General features: G+C 32.6%; 1 protein-coding gene across 1 annotated transcript; it reads right to left on the bottom strand.

The window, feature by feature from the left end:
• Positions 1 to 824: 824 nt before the first annotated feature.
• LOC139513275 (uncharacterized) lies at positions 825 to 4,433 on the bottom strand. The gene is made up of 3 exons (XM_071301619.1): positions 4,171 to 4,433; positions 1,926 to 2,106; positions 825 to 1,135 (listed from the first exon to the last, which is right to left on the bottom strand). The coding sequence occupies exons 1-3, from the start codon at positions 4,345 to 4,347 to the stop codon at positions 1,023 to 1,025; spliced, it is 471 nt and encodes a 156-aa protein (XP_071157720.1). The 5' UTR covers positions 4,348 to 4,433; the 3' UTR covers positions 825 to 1,022.
• Positions 4,434 to 16,717: the final 12,284 nt, after the last annotated feature.

Here is a 16,717-nt window from a genome sequence, read left to right as displayed (position 1 = left end):
ACCTGAGATCACCCTTAGTTTTTTGGTGGGGTTCGTGTTGTTTATTCTTTAGTTTTCTATGTTGTGTCGTGTGTACTATTGTTTTTCTGTTTGTCTTTTTCATTTTTTAGCCATGGCGTTGTCAGTTTGTTTTTGATTTATGAGTTTGACTGTCCCTTTGGTATCTTTCGTCCCTCTTTTATAAATTATTACGCAGACAGTATGTCTCGTACTTCGTCCCATGTAGTCATATTGGACTTTCAATAGGACCAAAGTATCAGTGAGACTTAGTGACTGTATTGTGGCAAGGTCGCAGAACTTTAACATGAAATTAAGATTTCAAGAATAACAAATGTACCGACTACTAAGTTTAAATAACGACATCATGCAGTTAGTCTTAGTACTCCGACCAACGTGACCAGTTGTTCAAAATGAAAACACACACAATTTATCCATGCCCAGAGCGTTTTCACATCCATTATAAAGAACAGTCAACTCATCCTGCCATCTACCATTTGCACTTGCATTGATTGATATGTTTACTTTGAGTTCAGTGGCAAATATTTCATGTATGTTTAGAACCACGAATACAATAGGTAAATTATATACTAGGGGTAGACTGGGACGAAGGAGTGAAATTGTATAACCACTTGAAATTGCTATCATAGAATAGAAAACAACACTTTACCAACTGATATCAATTTACTTTACAAAACCTTTCGAAAATTTGAGTCTTCAACACTCTTTAACTTCGTTCTTTATTTGGCCTGTTTTAACTGTCTGATTCGTGCGTCACTTATGAGTCTTTTGTAAACGAAACGCGCATCTAGCATACAAAACGTTAATTTAGGTATCTATGATGACTTTATTTACTACCAAAGTGAAAACATAATATAAAACAATCTATGATACTGGTTTCTTTTATATTTGTGTTATTTTGCGTCGAACATCTTGTTCCTCAGTGCACACAAACAATACACCAGTCATGCATTTACTCAAGCTGATACATTTAACCACGTGAACTTGTACTGGAAGTGATGTAATTATGATTTACTAATGGCAAACATCCACATTCCGAATACAGACAATCCAACCAAACTCCTGTACATATGTTGTTTATTCCAGGCATCTATCTTAGTACGTACCCAATCACCACCTAAAACATAGAACATTTGATATATTTAATATAAAAACTTATTGAGAACTTTTATTTTTCGTAAATATGTCCATGCTGGGGACTTTTAAATCCGACTATATGGTATGTATCTCATTGCTGAAGCACAGGCACTTGTTTCTATCCATAAAAAGGTCAACTATCCATATAAATAGAAGTTGGATAGTCGACCTTCCCATAGATAGAAACAAGTGCCTGTGGTTACACAATGTACTCTTCGCAGTTATATATTGTATGCCCATTTTTTTCATCAACTTTTGACTGTATGCATGCATCTTGATGCGTAATCAAATTTAAAAGAACAGTTTTCAGCGTTCTGTATACATGACTTGATATACCCACATAATGTTCGCACGAAGCCAAAACTTTGGAAAAACAGATAACACGGATCGACACAGGAGTAATTGCTCGCTGAAACTCGCAGCACACGCGTTTCTTAGCCTCGTACAAATACAGCTGATATTTAAAGACACTTAACAGTTATTTTCTATATCAGAGACATATAGTACAAGAGGTAGACACTAAATAACGGCCAATGAAATGTCTCGGCCATCGGAAGACCAATTATTACATGTATCTGTCTATATCAAAGACTTGTAAGAATCTTACTTTATATACAAATCCTGGTCTAAATTAAATCAAGTAAACGCTGAAAAAATATGAAGTGTTTGATTTAAAGCTGTCACATGCTGATAAAAATATAAAAAACTGCTTTCTGAATCAATAGTCATTAAATTCAATATCAAGCAGTTCAAAAGAGTAAATTAATTGCCTCTTTCTGTTAGGACCTTGTCGTCGAGTAATCTGTTGATATCTGGCTTCATAATGAACATTGTCCACGGAAATATGGTTGCCATGACACTGCTACCAATGCACCAAAGATGTCTGTTACTGGATTCATCTAAAAACCAGACAGCCCCACCAGTTAAAGTTGCTACCATTCCAAGTCCTCCCTGGCATACAAAATAAATCATAAGTGTTGTAACAAAATATGTGTTAAATAGCTTACTATGCGGTATGGGCTTTGCTTATTGTTGAAGACCGTACGGTGACCTATAGTTGTTAATTGCTGTGTCATTTTGGTCTCTTGTGAAGAGTTGTCTCATTGGCAATCATAACACATCTTCTTTTTTTTTTTTTTTTTTTTTATAAAAAAGAAAGATGTATGCCTTTAATAGTTTGGAAGTTCAAATCTATTCATTGCCTTTTTATCTGTATTTTTCGTAAATGTATGTGATTGTACTCTGTATTTAATTTAATATGTGATTTAAATATTCCAAATATTTTGAATCTTCTACTGAAGCCTGAGTCTAATAAAGGAAAATAGAAAAAAAAAAGATTATTAGGCATGTTTTTGAAAATGTTGATGTCAACTTTTTTTTATATCATCCATGGCAATTTTTAACTTCAGTACCATGAACTCTTCGTATTGTAAATCTTATGTAAAGCTAACATTATTAAAAGGCGGGAGGGGAACTGTTACATAAAATTAATTCCCTCATGGAATATTGTCTACTGTACAAAATAATATAGAAATATCGTCCATGGACATTATTTCATGATATTAGAAATACTGTCCAGGACAATATTTAATTATGAAATAGTGTCCTTGTCCATGAAATTTTGTTACTTCTTCTGGAATATATTTTACCATGTAATAATGTTCATGACAATATTTAACTGTTGAATCTGTCCACCAATATGTTTCAAAATATAATTATATCTTCCCTTAGTAACCTTATGCCATAAAATTTTGAGCATTGCTAGAATTTTTAAATCTTTTTCATGACAATTTATCCTTGGATAATTTTCCTTTAACAAGACAAAATTTCTTTAATGAAATGATCTGAAATATTGTCTGTATGTGGGAAAAATGCATATGGAAATGAGATAGGGACACAATTTCATGTTACAAATTAAGTGATTCATTTGACAATATTTTGTTTTTGTTTTGACATCCTGGTCATTTATAGCTGGGGTTACGGATATATATATGCGGCAGATAAGAAGTAGTGGATTCATAAACAATAATTAACGATCGACAAGTCGCAAGTCGTGGTATAGTGGTATCATACATAGACAGAAGACTCTACTGATTATGAAGAAAACACGTGATTTCGAACCCTTCAAATGCCACTCGTTTTTGAGAGATAAAATATCGTTTTTTTAAAGTTTAAAGTTATGATATATTAAAGTTATCTTAAGTTAACACAGTGGTTAGTTGATTCTTGAAAAATAATCTACTGCAAGAACAATAGACTGACGTCAGAGAAATAGGTCAATTGATTGGCATGTAATATTTGTCTGTCGATTCTTATGTATTTAAAAAAAAATGTTTATGATTATAGCATATATAGTTTCATCCTGAGTATTTAAAACTTGTAAAAACTGTCACAGTTTATTTAGAAAAAAAAATATAAGCTTCCAAAAACTGTGTTTTGCACTTCTGATGCTCAACAATTGATTCGACATTTATGACATGAATTCGAAAGTAACCATTGTACTAATTTACTCTTTTGTAAATGACTGTTGATTGGTGTTCTGAAATTAAAAAGTTTTGTGTATTCGTCAATCGCTCTTTTGTATAACTGAATTTATACCGAGAGGGAAATTTCCGCGTCGCCGTTTTCGAAAGATAACGTACATTTTTTAATTGTTAAGATCAGTGTGTCTAAGCAATTTGGTTTCAGTGGCGGATCCAAGGGGGGGGGGGGGGTCCGGGGTTGGAACCCCCCCCCCCCCGGTTTTTTGGACGATCAACGCATTTGAATGGGAGCATATAGTTGGAATCCCCCCTTTACTCTGGGTTGGGACCCCCCCTTTTTTTTAAATGGCTGGATCCGCCCCTGGGTTTTGATCACCTTTGATAACCTTTGTTAGAAAGTGTTTAAGTATTGTGAAAATGATATTCATTATTTGTTCTGCTTCTTCCGAGAAAGAAATATACATGTCCATCCGTCTCAAACACGAACAAAGCCGGCTTCCCTCTCACACGAATTTTGTATCCTGCAACATACCTGCCACTTCGCTGCTCTTAGGAAAGATTCCTTCCAAAATCGCCTTGCTGCATCATTGTCAGTAACCTTTTTAAGAGCTGGCATATCAACAATATTTATATAAATAGCACCTCCAGCAAACATACTGGAGGCTGCAAAAGCAGACCATTTTAATACGTCGAGTTTGTCTACTTCCATTTTGTATTTTAAGGTGTAAAGGTCGAATATCGTCTATATTTACTTTACAAAAATAGCAATCAATATGAACACCAGGTATATCAGATCACGTGGATGAACAAGTATGATACATCATTATAACATGTACGTTCATGGCTTATGCGTATATGATCGACCAAGACATTTTTTAAACAACAAATAATTACATTAGATGTATGTTTCATTATAATACTTTATTCTGATTGGCTAACTGCACATCACATGTTATTCCTTAAGCAATTGCATTACTCAATAAAACTTTACATTCATGATAACACGTGGTCCCACAATAAAGTGCACAGGTGAATTAAATAAAAGAAATATAAAATTCGTGTTTTCATGATCATAGCTAAAAAATGTAATTATAAGTATTGAATGCTTCTTTTTGTAACTTTATAGGGTTGTAAAAGCGTTGACCGTGCGTACATTTTTAGAATGAAGCGCTTCCGCGCTTCATACAAAATGTACTTCGGTCAACGCTTTTACACCCCAATAAAGTTACAAAAAGAAGCATTCAATTCTTAAATAAACCAACAATAACAATTAAAAGGAGGGCAACACAAATAAAAATAACAATGGCCCTTCCAAAAAATAAAAAAGAAAAGAAGAAGAAGAAGCTGATTAAACTTTACAATACTCAGTTTACGTTGGGGAATTATTCTATAAAATCATCGAAAAAAGCAGAGTTCCTACGATTTATATCTCGAAAGATTCAACAAAGATTGTGTTTATAACCAGAACCAAAACGTAAAGTCAACTATTGAACAATAGCCATATTTGATGGATATTTTTAAAACTTAATTGTCAGTCAGAAATAAGAGTTAGTTCAACCATATGGATTTCCATTTGATTGGAAGGAAATAGGTTTTGTTAAAAGGTCTTTTAAATATTCGTTTTAAAGTTATTTCACAACAATCTCTCGCCAAATTATTTTTGCGGATAAAATGATGACAAAGATGATGTTACATTTAAAGAAACTATGTAGCTAAATATCGCTAGACGACCCAAACACCAAACGCAATTTTACTTATATTGTGCTGTTACACTACTGTCCCATATTAGGGGTAGGTTGAGAGCTTACAAACGTGTTTAACCCCGTCACATTCTGTATGTGCCTGTCCAAAGTATGGAGCCCGTAGTTCAGTGGTTTTCGTTTGCTCATGTCTGTCATATTTTTTTCGTAAATTGCTTAGTCATAAATTAGGCTGTATGTTTTATCAATTTATTTGTTTCATATTTTTCACGTCGTTGTCTTTTAAAGCCGACTATACGGCAAGGTTTTTCTCATTGTTGAAGGCCGTACGGTTGCCAATATATTGTATACATCCACCTCATTTAAAATTTAGTGAATAGTTCAGGGGCGGATGCAAGATTTTTGAAATTGAAAGCGAAAAAATGTTGAGACCTTTGTTTTTAATATACCAATTAATATGCAAATGTGCATTTTGTGAATGGTGTATTCAATTTCATAAATTCGACTTCTAATGACCACATTAAGATTTTTGTAACATATGATAGGAAGAGTCATGAAAAAAAAGAAGACAATTTTAGAAAGGCTTGTTATAAATCTTGTCTGTACTAACTACAAAATTAATCTTATGATACTCTCGGGAACAGATAGTCTATCAGCAGAGGTATTGACCCAGGACTGTAAAAAAAATAAAGCAACACCTTGTAATTGTATATTTTATGCGTCCGATGGTTTTTTTTAAATTTATAAACGGACAATTTTCTGAAAGTTTTTTTAGAGTTAATTTGTCTTCTCTTTCTATATGTTTGTCAACAGTTTCACAAAAAATAAACAAAAAGCAATAAAAATCTAAAGTGAGGTCAGCATATTCCTATGTTTTCATATAAGGAATCGTGTCTCGATGACTCGGGGGATAATATAAATCTTATTTGAGCAACTTATCGAAGTATTTCTACTTGTAACACACATTAAACGCATTTACACACAAAATTGGCTGCTCAACGTTTCGTCAACCATATTTATACGACCAGATAAACTCAATTTGCAACGGTATAAAACTTTTATCGTAGATGGTGTCGGCGTATCAGGATCAAATGTTGTCTTGGAACTGGGAAAAGTTATCTATCAGATAAAATAGTAACAAATCTTTGAAAAATTATAAACAAATGTTTACGTCCTAAGAAACAACATTTATTGTACTCCTCTTACGAAATACTACATGCCAACCGCCGTTCGGATATTTATTAAGATATCAGGAAACATCAACCACTTGTTGAAAAAAATAATCATCTGGTATGGTCGGGCATATGGTATTTGTGAAAAGTAAAAAAATCCAAAATTCTGTGAGAGTACATACAATCTCATTCCCTTTCATCTTGCAATAGTAATAAATAAGTTGAATTTTAACTGATATTATCAAGTTGCTTCATTTTCTCTATCGGCTACATATTTATAATATCCGGAGGTCGTGGTTTTCCATTGGAAACCGACTGTGCTCCTTTTTTTACGGACTTGTTCTTTCATTTATTCAACAGACTTCATTTAGTAGTTTCAAAGGAATATTTCAAAAAGCTAGCATTGTTTTTTAACTTCACGTTCGTTATATACATGATGTCCGACCTGGATAATTTAAGTTTGGTGATTGTTGAGCACATATATTCGATCGAAGTTCAAATATGCACATAACACATACAATTAAGTCAGTCACATGTCTTGAATTACATCTAGAAACTGACAATGAGGTCAGGGTGAGGACAAGACTTTACGACAAAGAGATGATTTCAGCTTCCTAATTGTGCACTTTCCATTTCTATGTAGCAACACTACAGCAGCCCCTACATATACAGTTTATATCTGCCAGTTTATACGATATTCTAGAACTTGTACAAAGAGCAAAACGGACAAAAAGCAACGGACAAAAAGCAAAAGTATCGGACAAAAAGCAAAATTATCGGAGAAAAAGCAAAAGCGGACAAAAAGCAAATTGCGGACAAAAAGCATCGTATCAAACGTTAACATGGTTTAATTTACCTTGTTTGAATGTGTATTCATGGTTTTGTTTAAATATACTTTACTCATTCTAATCGTATAATCATTTATCATGTTAAATGTGCTTTAGTTTGTAATTCATTTGATTGTATAACTCAGATTTTGGGCACCATGATTGGATAATTAAAATAACTTATCTTATCTTATCTTTACAGCATCAATTATACTTTTAGATTTATTTTTTTTGAAACTTTTAAAGAGATGACTTCAACTTCACCATTGCAACTCTTGGTTAAGAAGCTGCTTTGTTAGCGGGAACTCTCTATCAAGGAAATCGTAAAGGGAAATACAAGTTCTAGAATATCGTATAAACTGGCAGATATAAACTGTATATGTAGGGGCTGCTGTAGTGTTGCTACATAGAAATGGAAAGTGCACAATTAGGAAGCTGAAATCATCTCTTTGTCGTAAAGTCTTGTCCTCACCCTGACCTCATTGTCAGTTTCTAGATGTAATTCAAGACATGTGACTGACTTAATTGTATGTGTTATGTGCATATTTGAACTTCGATAGGACATATGTGCTCAACAATCACCAAACTTAAATTATCCAGGTCGGACATCATGTATAACGAACGTGAAGTTAAAAAACAATGCTAGCTTTGAGAAATATTCCTTTGAAACTACTAAATGAAGTCTGTTGAATGAATAAAAGAACAAGTCCGTAAAAAAAGGAGCACAGTCGGTTTCCAATGGAAAACCACGACCTCCGGATATTATAAATATGTAGCCGATAGAGAAAATGAGGTTACTTGATAATATCAGTTAAAATTCAACTTATTTATTACTATTGGAAGATGAAAGGGAATGAGATTGTATGTACTCTCACAGAATTTTGGATTTTTTTACTTTTCACAAATACCATATGCCCGACCATACTAGATGATTATTTTTTTCAACAAGTGGTTGATGTTTCCTGATATCTTAATAAATATCCGAACGGCGGTTGGCATGTAGTATTTCGTAAGAGGAGTACAATAAATGTTGTTTCTTAGGGCGTAAACATTTGTTTATAATTTTTCAAAGATTTGAGGCTAACAAACATTGAAATTCCTTAAACATTACACATTGTATTTGCTGATAAGCTGTCCTTATATATAACCCTGTATACCACCATTCCCATGTGAAATTGAGAAATCGTCTCCGACAAGAAATAATTCACAATGCTTTTTAATTTTCTGTGATATTTATTTGACGTGGCTCGGTACTTATACATCCAGTCAATGTGTTGTTTGTAAATTTCATTTTTGCTGGAGTGTTTAGTGTGTTTAGAACGTGTGACTTTTTGTGGTTCTTTGGTAAATATGACGTGGTTCTGTACTTTTGTATATGTTCTTGTTCTATTATAATGCCATTATGTTATTGTTATATTATAATTTTGAAAACATATTTGTTGAATTTTAGAAGTAGTCTCTTTCAACAAATTGTCAGCATTCCTATGGAAACGAACTGTGTGCCTTTCTTTGTCGACCTCTTCTTATTTTCATATGAATCGGAGTATATTCAGACAATTGTCAAAAACAAGAAGATCAAAGAAGCCAGGTCATTTAATTTCACTTTCAGATCATATATATCAGATATATTGATGATTTTCTTTCCATTAACAATCTAAACTTTTCTCATTAGAATCCATTGACATATCCCGAAGATACGACTTCCTCTGCCTCATTATTAAACCTATACCTCGAATCGACATACACGGTCACCTCAGTACAGAAATGACAAACGAGACGATTTTATTTTTGAAATTATCAATTTCCCCCAGTAGTAGCAATATATCAACTTCAACTGCATATATGAGATATACATTTCCCAACTTATTCGGTTATCAAGAGGTTGTAGCTCCTAATAAGACTTTGTAAAACTTCACCAGTGTCTGAGCAGAAAGTTGATGAACCAGGGGTATGTCAAAGAACGTCTCGTCATTTTCCTAAAAAAACTTCATCATAAGGTACCAAAACATTGTTGATAAATATTCCTTATCAACTTCAAAAATTATATACGATGGTCTCGAAGTATAGATTATGGGTACTGACGTTGTTTATCATCTTGATAACGTGTTATAATATTCTTTTATTTGTCTTTATGAATATAACTTGTACTGTTTAGTCTGTTTTTATTGATATTCATTTGACGTGGCTCGATACTTGTACATCCCGTCATTATATTATTGTTCTATAATAGTTTTCGTCTTCTTGTCTTTCATTTTTGCTAATTTAATTTGCTTTGGTTAATATGCCTTTTGGTGTTACTGTAATACATATGACGTGACTCTGTACTTATATATCCCGTTATGTGCTATTGCAAAACTTTTTTGTATGCCGGGCTTTCATTTTTTTCTAATGTGTTTTGTTTATATGCTTTTTATATTTCTTTGATACATATATGACGTGGCTCTGTACTTATACATCCCGTGATTGTGTTATTGACTCTGGTAAATTAATGCATTCTTGTTATAATAGTAGCTAATGTGCTTGGTCTATATGGTATTTTGTGCTTCTTTGTAACATATTTGTTTGTTTTTATAGTGATTAAGATTATAACACAATGTTGACTGCTGTACCCTTTTTTTACATTTTTTACCTGTTATGTCTGTTAGTTTTGTTCGCACATTGTTGTCAATATAGCGAAATTTGATGCGACTGTCATAAAGGTGAGAGGTTTCAATTGGCTAGCTTAAAACCAGGTTTAGTCCACCATCTTTTAAATAAGAAAATGCCTGAATCAAGTAAGGAATATGACAGTTGTAATCCATTAGTTCGATGTGTTTGAGCTTTTGATTTTGCAAATTGATTAGGGACTTTCCATTTTGAATTTTCCTCGGAGTTCACTGTTTTTGTGATTTTAATTTTTCGAATGGTTTACTAATCCGAGGGATCGGTTTACTTATCCGAAGGAACGGACGAAAAACATATATATATCGTATTCCAATTCTTGGATCTTAAGACAACTAATGGTAATCTATATTTTGTCGTTTGATTGAATATTTTTCGAGTCAAAACCTAGTTGTTATCTTATAGTACGTTTATGCTTTCTCTACTTTTTCAGACTTTTCATTGCAATATATGCATACATTATTAATAACCAAACTTTTCCTTGAAAATTCCAATTTTAAATTCAGTTTAAATATTGTTTTGTATTTTTTCTTGATATTGATCACACCAAAACCTAATATGTTTATATAAAATTCTAGTGTAAGATTGAGTCTGTGCAAATGTTCCTGAGGCAAGCATGTAATAATATTCATGATATGGGCCTGCTTTCGGTGGACCGCACTTAACTGTACATCTTGTAACTTGTATAGTCACAACGTTCGTTAAATGACCACAGATAATGGAAGTGATGCTATATTAACATGTGCTTATAGAAGGAAATACAATAATTTGCCGTAAATTCCGGGTATTTCATCACATAAAATATATCGATTTTAGACTTTTAGATAACATTTTTCTGATAATTACTTAATTATCATTCAAACTGATTTGAGATAGAACCGTATGTTACTGCATTAATTTTCCTTGCATGTGGTATCGTATTATTGTTATTGACTGTATTTGAAATGAAATATCCAAGACAATCCGTAGACAGACATATTTTCATCCTTTGCCATATGATATCTAGTTTTTCCGAATTTTCCGTCCATTGTACAAGTGAAACATTGTTCCAAATGTATGAAAGTTCTATAGGAATGTCAGATATTGATATATCTTTCACTATTACTAAGATATTTGCCATATTTTTCATCATTTTCTCGTATTTGACTCTTTCAATTTCGAATAAATAATCCTTTGAATTTTTAAAAGACGGTGTGATTATAAACATAACATGTCTACTTTGTTGTATACTTTCAGCCTCTATGTCGAAACGCGAAACACCAACCAGAAAATCTCTATCTTTCAGGCAAACTTTAAGACCCCATTCATCTTCTACTTTAGGAAGTAAGACAGTTTTTATCCAATACATAGAATCAGTCTCATACGAAACATAAAGATCGTAAGTATATTGTTTTTTAAATTTTGTTTCAATAAGGTTACGAAATTTTTGGTAAAGAAAAACACATATTTCCCAACGTTTGCTATAAACAATCAGCAAAAAGGTACCTGTGATGCATGTTGCCATCAGTAATGAGGAAATAGTAAGCCAAAGCTTACTGTTACAACTAAAAAACAATTTATCCATTTTATGATAAGCTTCCAACGTACTAATAATTGTGCCATTGTTTATAATACAGTTGTAGGACTCCCTGTCGAGTTTAACTTTTGTCTGTTTCAACCATTTAATAAATTCTAAAGTATTGCAATTACATTCAAATGCATTGTTTCCAAGTAAAAGCCTCAGGCCATGTTTTTTATTCATTCTATCGGCCCAATCACGTGTGTTACTATCAATTGTTGCCAGAAGATTGTTTTGAAAATTGAGTACTTTAATACTATTGAGTTTCAAAATCGCCACTGGGATAGACTCAAACAAATTTTTTGATAGGTGAAGTTGGGTTAAGTTTTTCATATTTACTAACAGATTATCGAACAAGCCAAATAGTTCATTTTTTGCCAAATCAAGATATTCTAAGGATGTAAACTCGCTGAATAGCTTTTTAATTGATGAAGCGTATTTGTTGTTTTGATTAGTTACCACATAATGTAATTTTGCGTCTCTCCAGATGAGTGTTTTTAGAGAAAAATTTTGAAATTGCTCCATTTCCATTGAAGTTAAAACAAATATTACACCATCAAGAGTAAGATATTCAAGTTTGCTTATATTGCCTTTTTGAAAGATTAAACTTGTTGATGACAATGAATAAGACAGATCCAGTACCCTCAGGTTGCTTTCTTTTTGGATAACAAACACTTTTACGAAGTCTGTACTTATGATATTGTTTACCAGTAACTTTTCTAAAGAATTCGGCAAAAAAATAAAATTATCGGCATTATCATTTTGCAAGTCTTTATCATAGCTTCTATCTGGTAACTTATACCGTACCGCAATGTATGAATAAACAAGCGTTTTAAGAGATACTGCATTTCGAAAAAATGAATTCAGTTCATTCATCTGAATGCCAAACTTTAAGCTAAATCTATTCCCCATAAAATTCATATTTGTTATGCATTCCGGTCGATCATACGAAAATAATGAATTTGGCTCGTAATCAACAATGCCGTTGTCAGACAGATCTAAACTTTCTACACAAATAGTTTTAAGATATTTCATCATTTCAGCTGAAACAGTCATGACATACGGATATTGTTTAGTACTAAACCTCACACAGTTCAAACTGCTAAGAATTAAAGTTTCCATTTTCTTGTTTTTATAAACATATAACAGCTTCAAAGCCTGTATTAAATGTACACATGATTCAGCAAAATTTAGTTTTATAAGATTCTCAAATTTAGAAAGAACTCCATGTTCAGTCTGAATAAAGTTCCGTCTACATCCGGACAAAACAAGTTCCTCCAAAAAAGAAGAAAAATGTGCAAATGTGTTATTACGTAATAATTTAAGATAACAGTTTTCAAATTTCAAAGTTTTAAGACTTTGTAAGTTTTTAAACCCGGGTCCGAAATATGGATACGGAATAAGATCTACAGCGAGGAATGCAATCTTTGTCAAAACAGCAAAAGCTTTATCTGGATAGTGCTGTGGAGCTGTATTTGTTGCAATGGTTGGTTTATTTCGACGTATGTCTAAATGGGTCACATTGGTTAAATGTTTAAATAAGTCAGGTGTATACACATTGAATACATCCAAAGAGTTATCAGACATATTTATAGATTGTATCTTATATAAACCAGCAAACGCGTCGATACCAATGGTGTCCAATTTATTAAAACGTATAATTATCTCTTTAAGTATGCTGTATCTGGAAAACGAGTTATTCCTTAAAACTGTTATATTGTTGTCTGTTAGATCTATGACATCAATATCTGAAGTCAGATTTGTTGGCACATTTCTATATTCATGTCCTTTACAGTCAGCAAATTTCATTAAACCAAGTGAGTTGTTTTGCATTCTGATTACACACGGCATCGAGTACTGGAATGAAAGCAACACACATAATACTGTCAGTAAGGTACGATAGTCCTCATCAATCTTCTTCATATTGAAACTAGTGATTCTGTCGCATATAACATATAACATATACTATGATTTAAATGCCTTATTTTCATGTTGAAAGTTCACACAGATGTAGAACAAATCGCTTTTTACTTTAAATAAGCGGAAAGAAGCGTCATCCTCAAAAACCGCCTCCATTGTTTGTAATATGTGTAAGTGGTACTCAAAGGCTCACTTTCATGTGCTATTGTGTTGGAATACATGAGAAGGAAATGATGATTTAATATAAGTGGTATACTACAATGTTTTGAAGAAAAAAGTGTAATGTAACGCAAGTATTGATGATTATTTAAAATTATCAATTAAACAATACCATTTAGCGATCACGTACGCGTTTTATAATTGAAAAGAGGTGCGATATGGAAATGATGACTGCTAAAGTGCGCTCATAAGTATTCCGTTTGAGAGTAACCATAAAAAGAGCAACTGCAAGTTAATATGAAATTAAAAGATACCCTCTGATCTGCTTTAAGATAACGATCATAATCATGGTCATGATTAACGTAAATGCATAACCAAGAAAAGAGCTTGTTAAAGTAATACGAATATGATCACATAATGTACAAGACTAACGCGCTGAACCGGATTTTTTATTTGCTAGTCAACAGGAAGACATGTAATCATATATGGCAACATATTGCAATATCCTACTGTCAGTATAAAATAAGGAGAAAATATATGATTAACAATGATTCAACTATTAATCATAGTGAAAGTACATTTATTGATGCAACTGCAGTCAATTTCAGAAGACCATTGTCCACAATATTCAATTATGCTGCTTTTCCAAAATTACTGAACTGAACAATATCCGATTAAAACAAGTTTAAAAAGTAAAATAATAAAAATCCCTAACTTCGAAGAAAATTTAAAACGGAAGTCCCTATTCAAATGGCTGAATCAAATGCGCCAAAAACGTCAAATAAATGAATAACAACTATCATAATTCTGAATTGGAACAGGCATTTTCTTATGTATACTCATTAACAAAAATCCTATGAGTTCATCTCGAAGTTCATCAATGTAAACTACAATCACTGAGCTTTTTTTTTCAATTGTTGTTCACCTATTTGCCTAAAAAATACTACAGGCACTGCAGGAAATCTGATCTTCATCAAGGACATAAAACCCACTAGGAAATCCGATTACATGAAAACCATAAGTATGGGAACTCAAAAACATAAATAGTTTCGGAGCATAGAAACAACAGCCTAGGCAGCCGAAACATTAAAACGCATTGGAGCATTACAACCAAAAGATTGAGAAACCAAATACATGAAAAGTTTAGGGACATGAACACCATTTGTTAAAGAAGCCGAATACATGAAATGTTCTTGAGCATAAAAACACTAGTATAGAAACCCGATTACTTCATACTATTTGGAGCAAAAAAAAAATAACTCAAAGGTTCGAAAGCCAAATACATGAAACGTTTTGGAGCATAGAATTGACAAGTAATGGAACCCAAATAGTACATGAACAGTTATGGTGCATTATACAAAAGCTTGGGAATTAAGCAGAATATATGAAACATATTGGAGTAAAACAACAACAGTTTGAAAAGGCAAATACATTTAACGTTTAGGGTATAAAACCAAAGGTCTTGGAAGCCAAATACATGAATCTTTTTGGAGCATATCAAAACAGCTCAGGAACCAGAATACATAAAACATATCGGGGCAAAAAACTAAACTTTTGAGATTTTTTTTAAAAAAAAATTGTAAGTTTCGTTATAAGAAATGACAAGTACGAGAATCGGTATACGTGAATAGTTTTGGATAATTAAACAACAGTTTAGGTAGCAGAATACATAAAACATATTGGAGCATTAAATTTTGAGAAGTAAAAAACATTAAACGTTTTAGAGCATACGAATGGCAAGTATGGAAACCTGAATACATGAAATGTTTTGAAGCACAAACAACAGCTTATAGGCCAGAATCCAAAAATACATATCGGAGCACAAAACTAAATTTTTGAGAGCCAAATACATAAAATGTTTAGGGGCATAAAAACCAGAATGGGAACCCAAAGACATAAAACGTTTTGAAGCATAAAAACATCAAGTATGGGAACTCCGATTGCAAGTATAACGTTTTGGAGGACAAAAACCAAATGATTTTGAAAACAGATTCATAAAACGTTTGAGAACACAAAACCAAGTAATGGAACCTGAAAACACACAACGTATTATCACATAAAATTAATATATTTCACGAAAAGCGACATACAGAACAAATAGAAATCCCTTCCCACGTTATCAAAGGGCATCACGATCGTGTAATCCGGAAACCATGGTGAACCATCAGTCCCAAATGAAAATGATTATTAACAAGTGCTTCTGTACTGGTATCAAATAAATTTAACTGTTACGTTATAAATCATGTAACTAAAAAGAATACAGTATTATGGGCAATGAAATCGGTTTCTTGTGTCACAAACGAAAAATGTGAAAACGGTACTGATTTTGTCAGAACTCCTTCAAAGCATATCTAATTTTACAGAAATGCAAAAAAGCAAAGAAAAACAAGAATGCAGTTAGTTGTTGATAAGATACTGGTCGTGTGTGCACAGAATAACCATCCGTTGTTTCGTCGTTTTATTTTCTCACTTTATCAACTGGCGATTCGATTGCAATTGTTCCTGTCTTTTATAAAAGTTAAAATATTGTTTTGGCCATTCAAACTTTTTCTTTATTTTTTCTTAACTGCTAATTTCATAAAATACTTGCATCTTGAACACCAAAAAGACAAAATGAAATCAAAATGTACCGCCTTTGCTACGTCCGATGCGTATTGACTTACCCAAAATAAGAGATGTAGTATGAATCAGCCAAAGAAAAATTACAGGTCACAATAACTTAAATCTTTAACACATAATACAATGGTCAAGAAGGTATGGTTATTACTGCTACACGTTAACAAATCGAAAAGTAAATTATGACAGACAGGAACAAATGACATCACTTAATGTCTCCTGACTTTAGACAAGCACACACAGAATATTACGGGATTAACACGTTTATGAGTATTCAATTGCTCCGTGCTACCGCGTGACCACCGAGTGTATTTAGTTTTAAACGCGGACATTAAACCTATTATTTTACCGAATCATATATTTCATTGTCTAAATTAACTCATTCCAGCTACACGTCTTAATATATTTACAATACATGTACTAGTAACTAGACTCTATTTTAAAATTTTATTCGAAGATGTGACAT

Source organism: Mytilus edulis, chromosome 2, assembly GCF_963676685.1.
Source record: "Mytilus edulis chromosome 2, xbMytEdul2.2, whole genome shotgun sequence".
Lineage (NCBI taxonomy): Eukaryota > Metazoa > Mollusca > Bivalvia > Mytilida > Mytilidae > Mytilus > Mytilus edulis.
This window is presented reverse-complemented; position numbering and strand designations above follow the sequence as displayed.

Bases quoted from the DNA above. Each gene is read 5' to 3' on its own strand.
- LOC139513275 (XM_071301619.1), bottom strand. From the start codon at position 4,347: ATGGAAGTAGACAAACTCGACGTATTAAAATGGTCTGCTTTTGCAGCC. The intron at 2,107-4,170 runs GTATGTTGCAGG...TTTGTATGCCAG, and splicing joins TAAGAGCAGCGAAGTGGCAG to GGAGGACTTGGAATGGTAGC. The intron at 1,136-1,925 runs GCAATTAATTTA...TCTATGTTTTAG, and splicing joins CAAGGTCCTAACAGAAAGAG to GTGGTGATTGGGTACGTACT.